This window comes from Curcuma longa, chromosome 17 (genome assembly GCF_044706935.1).
Source record: "Curcuma longa cultivar G26 ecotype Majalengka, Jawa Barat chromosome 17, ITB_CL_G26_1.1, whole genome shotgun sequence".
Lineage (NCBI taxonomy): Eukaryota > Viridiplantae > Streptophyta > Magnoliopsida > Zingiberales > Zingiberaceae > Curcuma > Curcuma longa.
In genome coordinates, this window is record NC_133877.1 from 5286813 (window position 1) to 5300243 (window position 13431).

Sequence of the window (13431 nt, forward strand, 5' to 3'; positions counted from 1 at the left end):
CAACCCTACTCGTGACACATACCAATCTAGGGTTGTCAAATTTTGGCGCCGTTGCCGGGGAAACTAGTAGAAATTGTTTGATTTAAGCTTTTGCATAGTTTTACATTTCTTTGTTTCTATTTTTCTTGATTTGATTGCATATCTAATCTTTTTCTTTTCTTTTTGTTGAGTTTATGACCAGGAGTGCAGGTGATGAATTGGTTGACTTTGATCCAGAAATTGAAAGAACTCTTCGAACTTTGAGAAGAGAGAAAATCAAGAGTTTCAGAAAATTCAGAGTTATAGATTTTCGGACTTGGATATTCCCATGGCAGAATATTCTTGCATCACTTATCCAACTTTGGAAGATGATTTTGAGCTCATGTCTGGTTTTATTCATCTGCTTCCAAAGTTTCAGGGTTTACCATGGGAAGATCCTACTCGGCACTTACATGAGTTCCATGTGGTTTGCTCCACTATGAAGCCATATGACATTTCTGAGTGGGATATTAAGTTGAGGGCTTTTCCATATTCTTTGACTGGATCAGCAAAAGAATGGTTGTATTATCTTCCAGCTGGAGACATTACTAATTGGATTGATATGAAAAAGGCATTTTTGGAGAAATTCTTTTTGAGGCATAAAAATTCATGTTACCAACAACCCTCACAACAATTTCAGCCCATGAACAGCACATTTCAGCCCTTTTATCAACAACCTCAGAATTTTCAGCAACCTTGCATGAATTTCCAACCAAATTTCCATCAAAATCAGCAGCAATATCAAAATTTTCAGCCTCCACAATTTCAGCATTCAAACCAGAATTTTCAGCAATTTTCCAACAATTTTCAGCAGCCTTACATGAACTTCCAAGCGAATTTTCAGCATCAAAATCAACCCAATCAACTCCCAAATCAGTACCAACAGCAAGTGAGTCAAAGTGGACAGAATTCAAGTGGTTTTCAGCAGCCCAATCAATTTCAAAATCAACAAAGGTCCAATGCACATCAAGGGAGTTATGAGAATTCTAGTGAGCTTATTCAACAAGGTCAACAAGAGCTTGAGGAGATAATGCAACAACAAATCTTACAACAGGAACAAAATCAACAAAGGTTTGATACAACCTTGCAAAATATTGAAAGATACATTGGACAGATTGCAAACAGCATGAGTCAAATCCAAGCTCAAAGATCAAGTCAAGTAGTTTCTCAAGAAATTCCAAATCCTGAAGAGGTTGATTTTGATTTGGATGATGTAGAGGATACTTTGGCTATTGAAGCAGCTGATATGGTGCATATTTCTGATTTACCTTCAGATGAAGATGACCACATGAGTGTAGGGGATTGTATTGAGCCCCAGGGACCACCATTATTGATTGAGGTATCAGAGGATTCAGAGGATAGGTATGTGAGTGTAGGGGATTGCATGAGCCCCAGGGATCACCCATATCTACTGAGCAGTCACAGTTGGAATTGAAGCATTTATCAGATCATTTGAAGGATGCTCATTTGGAAGAAAATCAAAGTCTACCAATTTTTATTGCCCAGAATTTAGAGTTAGAGCAGGAACCCTCATCTGTTGAGGAGGATAAGTTGTGGAGCCACAGAGTAATCAATTAGGGCCTATTTACAATCACTCCAGTCTTTGCCATGCTTCAGGTACCTCCTATTCCTCCATGGTTAGCATTCATGCCCATCATTCAGAAAATGTCATAGAGGTACCGGTATTTGATTTTATTGGATGTGATTCATTTTTTTATACATGCCCTACACAGTTTGATATTATTATTTCTGCTCTTTCTTACCCCACATGCGTGTGGGAGATGGTTTCTTTTGTTCCACCTCCAGGGTGGGAGATATTGCTGAGAGTTCCACCTCCAACAATGAGCTCGACTTCGACCACCTGAGATACCACCATCCAAGGAGGTGTTGAATTTTGAAAAAGCAAATCAGCACAGTCATAGCCATATTATGAAGATGCTTACCTCACCCCGATCCATTCCATTACCGGTGTGGATTTTATTACTGAATCTTCTACAACCGCCAGGACTCAGGGGAGTTTGTTGACTCAACTTTACACTTTCTTTTCATTGTTAATACCATCTTTAGTTTTTATTTTGCATTTTTAGTTTAAATCAGTAATAAGTTTCATTTTCATGAGCATGTTAAAAAAAAAAAAAATACCATTGCATGCATGGTTTAGGGTAGGGAATAAGAACCTTGAAAGTGTACCCCCCTAGGACTTCTTTACATCATGTTAGAAGCTCTTGAAAGAGAATTAAATTTGATTGATTATTCTAGGAATTAAGTCCATGGATGAACACTTTTGAATGCTTGCATGACCCTTAGTAATGGAACCTAGATTGATGAAATTGAGAAAATGTGATTTTTATACCTAGTGAGGTTAGCCATTTTGTGTGATGCACTTAGGTGATTGCCACACTAGAACTTGCTTGTTTTCTTTCAAGGCTACAATATCTATGATGGGTCCACATTTATATAGGTTTAAAAATTTCCCCCATAAACCATACAATTCCATGTTTCATCCATGTTTATCCATTTCTCTTTAATATTTTTCATCCCCATTTTCAATTCAATTTTTATGCTCTCTTGGACATGGGTATTTTTGAATGTTATTAATGTTCCTTTGCCCGAGACGGTCAAAGATTTAAGTGTGGGGGAGGAGGTGTTCTTTATCATGAAAAAAAAAAATTTTCAAAATTGGAGCAAAAATTGGAGCTAGTTTTGGATTTAATGCTACAAGATTTTGGATGTTTCAATTTTTTGTGATTGACCTACTGTTTTGAGATGAGATTTGAAGTGTTTCAAGATGATAAGTTGATCAGATTCATTTGAGAATGAAGAAAAAAAAAGAATGGAGAAGAAGAAGAAAAAAAATGAGAAGGGTGCCAAAGTTGGATGTTTTGTGCCATTTTGAAGTGTAACAATGTGCCAATGGAGATGTTGTTGTAAGAAATTCAATCTTCATTGTTATTCAGGCTACTATGGTGTTTCAAAGGAGATTTGATGCTATGAAAATTTTCAAGAAGATGGAAGTTAGCAAGTGTCCAAGTTGTGAAAAGCAAGGATGGCCAAAGGTGTAAATTAGCTAAGATTGATTTATGGCCGGATTTGGGCACAAAAAGGAGTTACAAATGTTAAGAAATGAAGAGTGAAAAAGAAGGATTCAAAATTGGAGGAATGAGCTTGTGAACCAAATTGAAAATCAAGTGTTAGTTCAATGTGCCAAAACAAGTAAACAATGTGCCAATTGTTGATTTTTGAAGCTTCATGTGGATCGGTTTCAATGGGAAATTGATTGAGCTATATTGTTGGAAATGTATTGAAGTTTGAGAAAGCCAAAGAATTCAGATTCAAAAGGAGTTTGAAAAAAAAATGAAAAGAAAAAAACAAAAAAGAAAAAAATTGATGAGGAGCTTTGAAGTTGTGGATTGTTTTGGCTTGGATTGATTCAACAAAAATTTGAACTCAGTCAAAGAAGTCAATGTGTGATAAATGGCCACAAATCAGATTTGAAAAGCAATCAGCAAAATCAGATTGAAAGAAAACATTCAAAAATCAGAAAAACTTGTGAAGATTTTCAAAATCTTGGAAGTTCAGTTGAAGCTAAATCAAGCAAAAAAAAAATTTGAATACAATCTACTAGATACAAATCAGAAAGAAAAAAAAAGTGAAAGAAAACAGAAAAAAAAAAGAGAAGAAAAAGAAAAAAAAAAAGTTTGTATGAAAGTTGTATCAAGTGGAGTTTCAAAAATCTGATCAAGTGATGAACCACAGGAAACCTACTTCATTTCAGTTCTTTCCTAAACAACAAATTCAGATGATCTAAATTGTTCCAAAGTGTTGCTGCAACAGAGAAAAGAAAAAAAAATCAGAACAGAAAACAAAAAAAAAATCAGAAAAAAACCAGAATTTACTGATTTCTAATTGCACAAAACTTTTGGTTATTAGCATTATCAATCAAGTTCAAAAAGAATGGAGGCAAAACAGCAAGAAAGGAAATCAGAGAAAAAAAACAGAGAAGAAAAAATCAGAAAAAATAGTTTTGCAGTTTTATTTTTCAGCTTGTGTTCTTACAATTTTTGAGCTACTGATCTGAGCTGGAATTGCACAGAAATTTGCATGGTTATTAGCATTATCAATCAAGCTTCATGATGGAAAAAGAATGGAGGCAAAACAGCAAGAAACAAGAGAGAACAAGCAAAGTTTCAAATTCAATTTCAATAATTTTCAGAATTAAACGTGCCAATGATACATTGAAATTATGGTTTCATGTGAAGTGAATTTTGGTTTTTGATGATTGGATGCTATTTCTTATCTCTTGTAAAACCTAAATGTGAAAGAATTGGGCTTGATTCGAAAGGAAAATGCAAAATGGCACATTTGGTGGTGATAAAGAAAGAAAAGAGAAAGGAAAAAGAGACTTTGTATCAAGGAAGGAGAACCTTATGAGTTTAGATCAGAATTGCTTCATGGATTCGAAAAACACACTGAAACAAATGGAATACAAGAGAAAGAAATCAGAAAAAGGGCAAGGGTTCATTGATTACATTTAACTATACCCATGTTTCCACTTCCTTTACTCTATTTTCTTGAAATCCTTTTCTCTTGAATTTTCATTTCTAAATTTATATTTCATTTGCTTCAGTTCATGATTCCTTTATGTCTTCAATAAGCCTAGTATATGTGGATTCCAAATCAAGAATGGTAGTGGAGAGTAGAAAACAAGCAAGCCTATGGTAATGCATGAAACTTAAGTTGCTTGAGTGAGCTCCATTTCCTTTTTGATCATGAATTAGAATTTAGGATGAGAGCCACTGATTTTATTCACTGAAAATAACCTCGTGAGATTTAGTGTGATGCATTTTTCTCAATTAATCATGAAGGGTGAAACTTACTATGCGGTTAACCAAATACAAGGAGTTAGTCCATGGATTTAAGCTTTTGAGACTTTACAACTTAGATAATTCCCTTTTAATTGTTTCTAATCATGATTGAGAATGATCTAGGGGGTACGATCTTAGTTTATTTTGTTGACTTGAGCGGGACGCTCAAGGGTAAGTGTGGGGGAATTTGATGAGTTAGGGTTTTTATGCATTTTAATCGATTCAATTTTTGGAGTTTTTGCATGAAAATAATTATTTAATGAATCGATTTGATTATATTTGTGCTATATGGCATAAATTGAAGGCTTGATTATAATTTTCATGATTTAATGGCAATTTTTGCATTAATTGGATTTTAATTGATTGTAGGGTTCAAATCGGACCAAGATCGAGCTCAATCGCGGTCAAATCGAGCCAATTTGCCCAAATTGATCAAGCCAACATGGAGGACATGACCTAGATCAAACCCGATCAAGATCCCTAAATTTTTTGGAAACCCTAAGCTGCCCTAAAGCCTAGATCAAGCCCAGACCATCAGATCAGAAATGGACGGCTGAGATTAAATGATTAATTAGCAGTATATAACCGGCCGATTAATCGATGAACAGTGGCTGCGCCGACACTGTTCATCGTCTCCCGCGAAGTGCTCTGCTCGGCGACGTACCTCCACGGCGAGCCCCGTCCTCCCAAACCTTTCCCATTGTGATCCTTGATCCACGAGGAGTTCAACGCCGGCCGATTGGGTATATTCCGGCGGCTGGAGGAGGCGCGACGGCGAGGGTTTCACCGGCGATTTCCAATCCCTGTTTCGGCTGTTTCCGGCGGTCTACAACACAATCCGAGCCCGGCTTCTTAGGAGGGGTTCTCCTGAGGATCTTGAGCACTCCGGAATCATCATCAACATCAATCGGAGCAAAAGAATCAAGGAATCCAGATTTTAGCCATCTCAAACGTCACTGCACAACGTCTGTTTCGTTCGGAGAGGGTTTTTCCGGGCATTTTCTGGGTGCTGGCAGCGAGCAAAACACCCTAGACCGACGGGAAGACTCCAATTGGATCAGTGAAGCCGGTTTGACACCCAGCTGAGGAGACACAACTGGAATGGGAGAAGAGGGATGTTACTGTTCTTCTGTTTTCTGAAATTTCTGTGTTTCTGAATTTTGTTTTCGAATTTGTTACTCAGTTCTAGGATTGCTAAATTGATTGGCGTAGGTTAATTCCTAATGCTAGGTTGGTTGCTTTTGGATTCAATCTCATGCTATTAGCTTCGATTTCATTGCATTATCTGATTTCTCCTTACTGTTTCGTGCCAAAAAGATACTGTTCCGTGCCAAATTGTTTTCAAGAGGATTAGGCATGATTTGTTTCCTTTTGCTTGAGCTTGCATCAAGAGCATTTGAACCCCATTTAGATTGTATTTAGACTTCATGTATCAGTTTACTAGGTAGATTGGTTTGAGTAGGGATTGCATTGCTAGCTAAATTGCTTTGTTTGCATTTCATGTGTTAATTGTATGTTTCATGGTTTTGATGATAGGTTTAGCTTGCTTTAGGGTTTCATCTTTAGCATTTTCACTTGCTTGTTGATTTTCAATTTATTTGGGTTTTCAAAACACCAAACCCCCCCCCCCTGATAAGTTAGGATTTTATGGTATTTTCATAGAAAACCCAAAAAGAACACGACATGGTCTATTTTTAGAAGCTCAATTTTAATTAATTTTCTACTAACCTTGGAAAAACATGATCGACTCGAGGCCCCTATACTTCATTTATTTGAATTAATTATGGGTTTTTGATAATTTAAATTCAATTTGCAACCCTATTCGTGACATATGCAAATCTAGGGTTGTCAACAGAGACGAATACAAGCCTAGAATGGTGGTTAATTGGAGGCGATAGCGCCTGTTGAGGGTTTCTTCAGATCGTCGTTGCCACCGCAAATACCAGCTGAGATTTTCAGATCTTAGTCGATCGGAGCTATCAAGGGCAATCCGAGGGGTCCTTTGAAGGTTCTTGATGGTTTTCGAGCACTGCATTGCAAGAGTCTTGAAGAATCTTTGGCTGGACTTTCAGATTGGACAGAGCTCTGTTCGGCACAAGCAAGGAGGGTTTCCGAAGCTGTGCTGAATAGAATTCGTTCAGATTAAATCAAGATAGGTTTGATAGGAGTTTTTCTGGAATTCTGATCCTTGATCAGATCTTGTGTGACGGCAAGATTAGAGTTGAATTTGGAGGGAAGATCTGAACATCTGTTTTCTTTTCTGAACTTTGCTGTTTCATTCTGTTTTGTTCATTCTACAAATTTCATTTCTAAACATTTAACAATTTGCGTTTTCAAGTTGTTTGATCATTTAGTTTTGCATTGTTTAAATCTTGTTTCAATTGTCCGATCATTGTTCTCAATCTCTGAGCTTACTGTTAAGTTTCAAGCACTGTTCCGTATCAGATTTTATTTGATTTTATATCAGATTGCTAGATTGTTCAGTTTAAGCATTGCTGTTAGTTACTTGAATTTGGTTATAGAGATTATATTGTTGTTTTGCAAATGAGAGTGTGTTCTACAATTGGAATTGAATTTTGTTAGAAGTTTTATTGCTTAATCATGGTTAGAGATAGCTGATTTCAGAATTGAGTTTATCTTTTGAACCTTGCATTTGGTCCCATAGACTTTGGTTGTGACTTCCTATAATCTGAGGAATTCGATTTCTCGCATTTAGATGTTAAATTCCATTGCTAGCTAGTTTAGGTGTTATTTCTTAATTTTGAATTCATTGCATTCTTGGGTTATTATGATATCTTGTTTCAACAGTTTCAATTCTATATTAGCATATTGCATTTTATTCATTTCCTTATCCTGAATTTACATTTCATTTTAAAACACCAAAAACCCCCATTTTATAGAAAAACCCAAAAATAGAATGACATTCTAGTTTGATTCATACAATTCCCTACTAGTCCTTGGAAAAATACGACTCGTGGCCCCTATATTACATTTACTTGTGAGTTAAGGATTTTCGACTATAAATTCTAATTTGAGGCTCATTCGTGACATCAATTGTGGGCACTATCAGTCACTCATCGCCTCTTGCCCGCTCAACCTCCTATTCTTCCAACACCACCGCAACTCCATTCGGAGCCTCATCGACATTCCATTTTTAATAGGGCGAAAGATTCGCCGATCCATACATAGATAGGTCAACTTAATAACTCCGATCTTGAATCGAATGATTCCTCTTTTTTTCTTTTTATCGTTTTTTTGGAAAGAGTTCTTGGGCATATGGTTCATCCGAGATCTACGATCCTGATCCCACTCGGCCGATCCGGATCGGGATCAGCCGATTTTTCCAAGTAGTTACTTCCTTGTGTTTGTGTCCTCGCGTGCACTTTATCAGTGAAGATGATGAAATTTGACATGAACTTATATATTGCTTGATAGGGAAAAAATGGAGAAGAATGCTCGTTTCGTTGTTCATGCAGATTCTTCTTTTGCTCTTCGGGGTATGTTTTTTATAAACTAGATGAACTTGTAGGTATAGGTGGCTTATGATTTTGTCATGTTGGATTGGTCATTCTTTTTCTTTTGAACTCTTGATTATTCAATGCATGCTTATGCTATTATTGTTCTTGTACCTATTAAGTCCATTGGATGTATATGAGAAGCTTACTGGTTACAATAATTTGGGTCATCATTCCATTTATTAGGTAGATTCCATAAGTAGGAGCCTCTTATCAAAACCTAAAATGTCGCAAGTTGTGTATAAACATGGATCTTATGACCCTAAAGTCTCCATGACAGACATCTTATTGAATTTAGCTAAAAGGCATTTGCCTATTTTGCTAAGTAACTTTCAGATTTTCTTCTCAGTGCAATCTAAATATTGTGTTCATAAGGAGACAATCTGAATCTATGTTTTTAGATGATTAGTTTACTCTCAACCAAAGAGGAACAATGAGAATCGATGGTTAACATTCAATTCCTATTTTTAATACTGCATAACACACCTTAAGCATTTATAAATTTTCAAATAAAGATGGATGACGTTCAGACAAACAATCATATTCTTAATACTTTTGGTTTCCATCATTTTAAATGAGATGCTAATGAATCCTTGGATTGTGCAATTATGTCAAGAATGAAAAAACAAAGTTTGAAAATAGAATAAAGTTTTAAACTTTTAATTACAAGGAAAACTTCTATGACATCTACTATCTACTAAGTTTGTGGCTATCAAACTACATAAAATTGTTTATCTGTGTAGTTAGAAATAAAATTATTACTTATATTGGGAATATAGCCTTTCTATTAATTAAACAATGACCCATGGCTAGATTTCTTCAAATATATGTTACTCAATATGTGATCAACACTGCAACTTTTAGAATGTATTCTTGTTTTTATCACTTTTATGGGTTTTGAAAAATTATCTCTCTTTTTTTTTTCTTTTCTGGCAATGGATAAGCTCAACAGAGATTTCTTGTTTGAGCTTTTTAAGAAACAGACCACAATTATTAATCATGTAATTTAAAATATCTATTATGTGCAATAATTGAACACCTGCTACATGTTTTTGTCAGTTTTAACAGTTTTTTAAGGAAAAAAGTAAGAGTAAATTCACTAATTGATTATGCAAATGTTCCTGTATACCCAGTGGAGCGGAGAGGAGAGAACAAAAGGAGGGGGAGGAGAGGATTTGATCTCTTACCATTTATTTACCCATGCAGAGAGGGCAGAGTAGATGCAGGTTGATTAGACCAAAATACTCCAAATCAGGAGTGTTATTAGATAAAGATCTTTTAAAAATAATAGGTATGTTTGTCTTTTCGCCCACTTTTGGGAAGATGAGCTCGACTTCCTTTTTGGAAACTGCAGAAGCAGAAGCCAACTCTGCTTCTTCTGCTACCAAAAGAGTGGAAATAAATAGCAGTAAAAAATCATCACAGTTCAACCTCCTCCTTAGAAATTAATGTATGTTGATGGACTATTGAAATTGAGGTAAATTTGTGGGTTCTTGAAGTAGTCTTTCACTGTTACAATCACCAGTGATCATCTACTAGGTATTTTAACTTTGCAATTCCTTCCCATTATTTTTCTTTTTATTTGCTACAGTGGTAATGAGAATAGAGTGTTTATGTTAAAAAAAACCTTTTCATATTGGCATAATTGTTTTGATTTTTAAATCTTTTAAACTGGTATTCTTATTTTCTTGATAATGAAAAACCAGAGATGGGTTAAAATGCTATTTGAAATTTCCATTTTTCTAGATTGTGAGTATGGATCTATGGCATATTATGGAGCTAATTTCTCTTCATCAATTTCTTCTTTGGTTTGTGATAGACTATAACGAGCTTTTGATCACTACAAAAATTAAAGCAAATAGCGACGGACTAATTCCGTCGTTATTCGGTCGCTAATCGAGCTTAGCGACCGAATAGCGACGGAAATCGTCCGTCGCGAAAAATTCCGTCGTTGACGTCACTTTAGCGACGGAATTTAAATTTCCGTCGCTAATTAGAGACGGAAATTTTTTTCCGTCGCTAAAAGTAGCGACGAACTATTTTTCCGTCTCTAAGAATTAGAGACGGAAATATAAATTCCGTCTCTAAAATTAGCGACGGAATTTAAATTTCCGTCGCTAATTTTAGAGACGGAAATATAAATTTCCGTCTCTAATTAGAGACGGAAATTTAAATTCCGTCGCTAATTTTAGAGACGGAAATATAAATTCCGTCTCTAATTAGAGACGGAAATTTAAATTCCGTCTCTAATTTTTTTAAAAAAAATTAAAAAAAAAAAGCGTTTATTAGCGACGGAATTTATCATTCCGTCGCTAATAATTTATTTTTTTTTAATATTTTATTTTTATTTTTGAATTTCCTGTTTGTATATCAATCAAACAAATATAACAGTAATACATTAATAACCCAATAATAATAAATACTAATACAATATTTGAATACACGACATGTCAATATATCTGAATACAATATTAATACAATCTGGATACAATAATATCTGAATACAACACAAATCTTTAAATACACTGATCCTACAAAATACAATAATATATCAAAAACTTATCTAAACAAGCCCAACCAAAAGAGAAGATCCTACAAAAAGACAATAAAAATAGGTTAGTAATAATTTAATTATAACAACCTATTTGAAAAATGCGCATTTGAATACAATATCTGAATACAATATCTAAATATAAAATCTTACAAAAACGAGCCCAGCCAAAATAGAAGATCCTACAAAAAGAAAATAAGATAGGTTAGTAATAATGTAATTATAACAACCTATTTGAAAAATACTAACATACCTTGCAGACAGCTATTGATCTACATCAAACATTAAATTTATATACTGCAATGTCGACCATTAAATTTATATACAACAGTTATATAAGTCTTTCTGAAAGATGAAATATTAATAGATGAATAAGCAATACCTGCATAAAACATCAATAGATAATTTCATGTTATAAAAGCATAGATGAATAAGCAATACCTGCATAAAACATCAATAGATAATTCCATTAGTTTGAAGTGATAGATAATTCCAAAGCCTGCTGGTAATGAAAAAGCCACATCATGTATAGAAAAAGCCATAGCCAAGAATGTTTGTTCCAAGCTGTAGCCAAGAATGTTTGTTCCAAGCTGTAAGTGCCACAGCATGTATAGAAAAAGCCACATCATTTGCAGCTACAGGAATCATCTGAAATCCATGCAAGTGAAGTAAACTTTCCTTTTTCTAGGAATCTTTTGCTAGGATAAAGAACTTATTTAGAGTAACAAAATAAACAAACAAAATACAATACAGTTTTTAGTAATTTCCTCTTTCTTAGTCATGGAACAGCTGCTTTTATCACATTAACATGGTTTCACCCCACTTTCAATTAGAATGATACTAGCAGTCCGCATGACAAAAAAGTTAGTTAATGTGTAATCAATAATAGTTCAACAATTAAGAGGTCGGGTGATCAGCTTGTAAAAATAATGACAAGGGTGCAAGAATTGGAAGTTTTCTTGATTTTAACAAACACAAGTGAAGGCAATTTAATCTATGCAAGTGAAGTAAACTTTCCTTTTTCTAGGAATCTTTTGCTAGGATAAAGAACTTATTTAGAGTAACAAAATAAACAAACAAAATACAATACACTAAATGAAAGGATAACTAAATGGATGGATCATTTCATCCTTTCCAACGGAACGGATGGAAGGATAAAACAAACTCTATCTATTTGTTTATTTACATCCATCCATCCTTTAACATATCCACTACCCTTTCAGCAGCCCTTAGTGCCTTTCCGGAATAACATAAACAGATTCACCTAACCGATCAACAATGGTTTTATTCTGATAAAAGAATACCAACCTCATCCCAACCATACTTCTCACGGTATTGCCTCCGGGTCGCAGGACTGAAGAACAAGGCCGCATTGTAAATGAGGTACGATGAGTGCTTTGTGATGTTGAGAACCAGAAAATCGAAGTTCAACCCTACCACGCTAAAATCAACAACGAAATCAGTCCACTATCCAAACCAAAATCCCACTACCATCATTAAAACCCATCAAAACCAACAATTCCAAGAAAAAAAATCGAGATTGAAGTAAAAAAGGTAACAGACAAAGAAAAAAAAATCGAACCTTTTCCTCCTGAAATTGAGAATGGCCTGGGGGTAGAAGCTTATGGACCAGGCGACGAAGGCGATCCATCCGAAGATCTGATAAGTTACGTCCAGAGAAAGGGAATTCCAAGAAGCCATCCGAACATTTTTTTACTTTGAAGTGCGCCGGAGGAGAGGACGCCGGGAGGAGAGGACGCCGGAGGAGAGTTCGCCGGGAGGAGAGGACGCCGGAGGAGAGTTCGCCGGTAGGAGATGACGCCGGAAGGAGAGGACAGCAGAGGAGAGTTCGCGCAGGAGAAGAGGAGAAGCTGTTCGGAAAGAAGAAAAGGAGCAGGAACCCTAAAATGCACGATAATAGCGACGGAATTTAAATTTCGTCACTGTATTAGCGACGGACGTTTCTGATCCGTCTCTAATTTAGCGACGGAATATTATATTCCATCACTAAAATATTTTTTAATACAGAAATTAATATTTTTATTTCTATCTAGAGACGGAATATTTAAATCCGTCGCTATAATTAGCGACGGAATATTAATTTCCGTCTCTAATTAGAGACGGAAATTAATTTCCGTCTCTAATTAGAGACGGAAATATAAATCCGTCGCTAATTAGCGACGGAATTAATTTCCGTCTCTAATTAGAGACGGAAATTAATATTCCGTCGCTAATTATAGCGACGGAAATTAATTCCGTCGTTAATTCCGTCGTTATTTCATGAATTTCTTGTAGTGCGTCGATCCCTACATGTGACCCTCACCTTATCTGAAGCAACGAGAGGGGTTGTCTCAAACCGTCCTTTGTCCCCTCATCTCCCAGTCAAGAAGCCACAGCTGCGTGCCACATTTTCGATATCCCACAGGATATTTGGAGCTTCTCTGACATTGGCTATTTTGTTGATCCCGATAGCATGGAAGTT

At 35.5% G+C, this 13431-nt stretch overlaps 2 protein-coding genes across 5 annotated transcripts in view; one reads left to right on the top strand and one right to left on the bottom strand.

Moving 5' to 3' along the window:
- The first annotated feature begins 8322 nt into the window (after window positions 1-8322).
- LOC141848282 (uncharacterized) overlaps window positions 8323-13431 on the top strand; it is a 6968-nt gene continuing 1859 nt past the window's right edge. The window contains exons 1-2 of the mRNA XM_074736331.1: window positions 8323-8380; window positions 13245-13420. Of these exons, the coding sequence (XP_074592432.1) occupies window positions 8326-8380; window positions 13245-13420 (231 nt within the window). The 5' untranslated portion in view covers window positions 8323-8325. The remainder of the gene's footprint in view (window positions 8381-13244; window positions 13421-13431) is intronic.
- LOC141811865 (cystinosin homolog) lies at window positions 10888-12796 on the bottom strand. Of its 4 annotated transcripts, XR_012600205.1 has the most exons (6): window positions 12532-12796; window positions 12258-12390; window positions 11332-11390; window positions 11203-11246; window positions 11103-11131; window positions 10888-10990 (listed from the first exon to the last, which is right to left on the bottom strand). XR_012600205.1 is itself a non-coding variant. In XM_074699935.1 (5 exons), coding segments are annotated over exons 1-5 (342 nt in total). In that variant the 5' UTR covers window positions 12651-12796; the 3' UTR covers window positions 10888-10988. The 4 variants fall into 4 exon arrangements, 3 of the variants coding, with proteins under 3 accessions (XP_074556036.1, XP_074556037.1, XP_074556038.1); XM_074699935.1 differs by lacking the exon at window positions 11203-11246; XM_074699936.1 differs by lacking the exons at window positions 11203-11246; window positions 11332-11390 and having other exon boundaries at window positions 10890-10990.

Bases quoted from the DNA above. Each gene is read 5' to 3' on its own strand.
- LOC141811865 (XM_074699935.1), bottom strand. From the start codon at position 12,650: ATGGCTTCTTGGAATTCCCTTTCTCTGGACGTAACTTATCAGATCTTC. The intron at 12,391-12,531 runs GTTCGATTTTTT...TGTTGATTTTAG, and splicing joins CTCAATTTCAGGAGGAAAAG to CGTGGTAGGGTTGAACTTCG. The intron at 11,132-11,331 runs GTATTGCTTATT...TTCTTTTTGTAG, and splicing joins TCTATTGATGTTTTATGCAG to GATCTTCTATTTTGGCTGGG.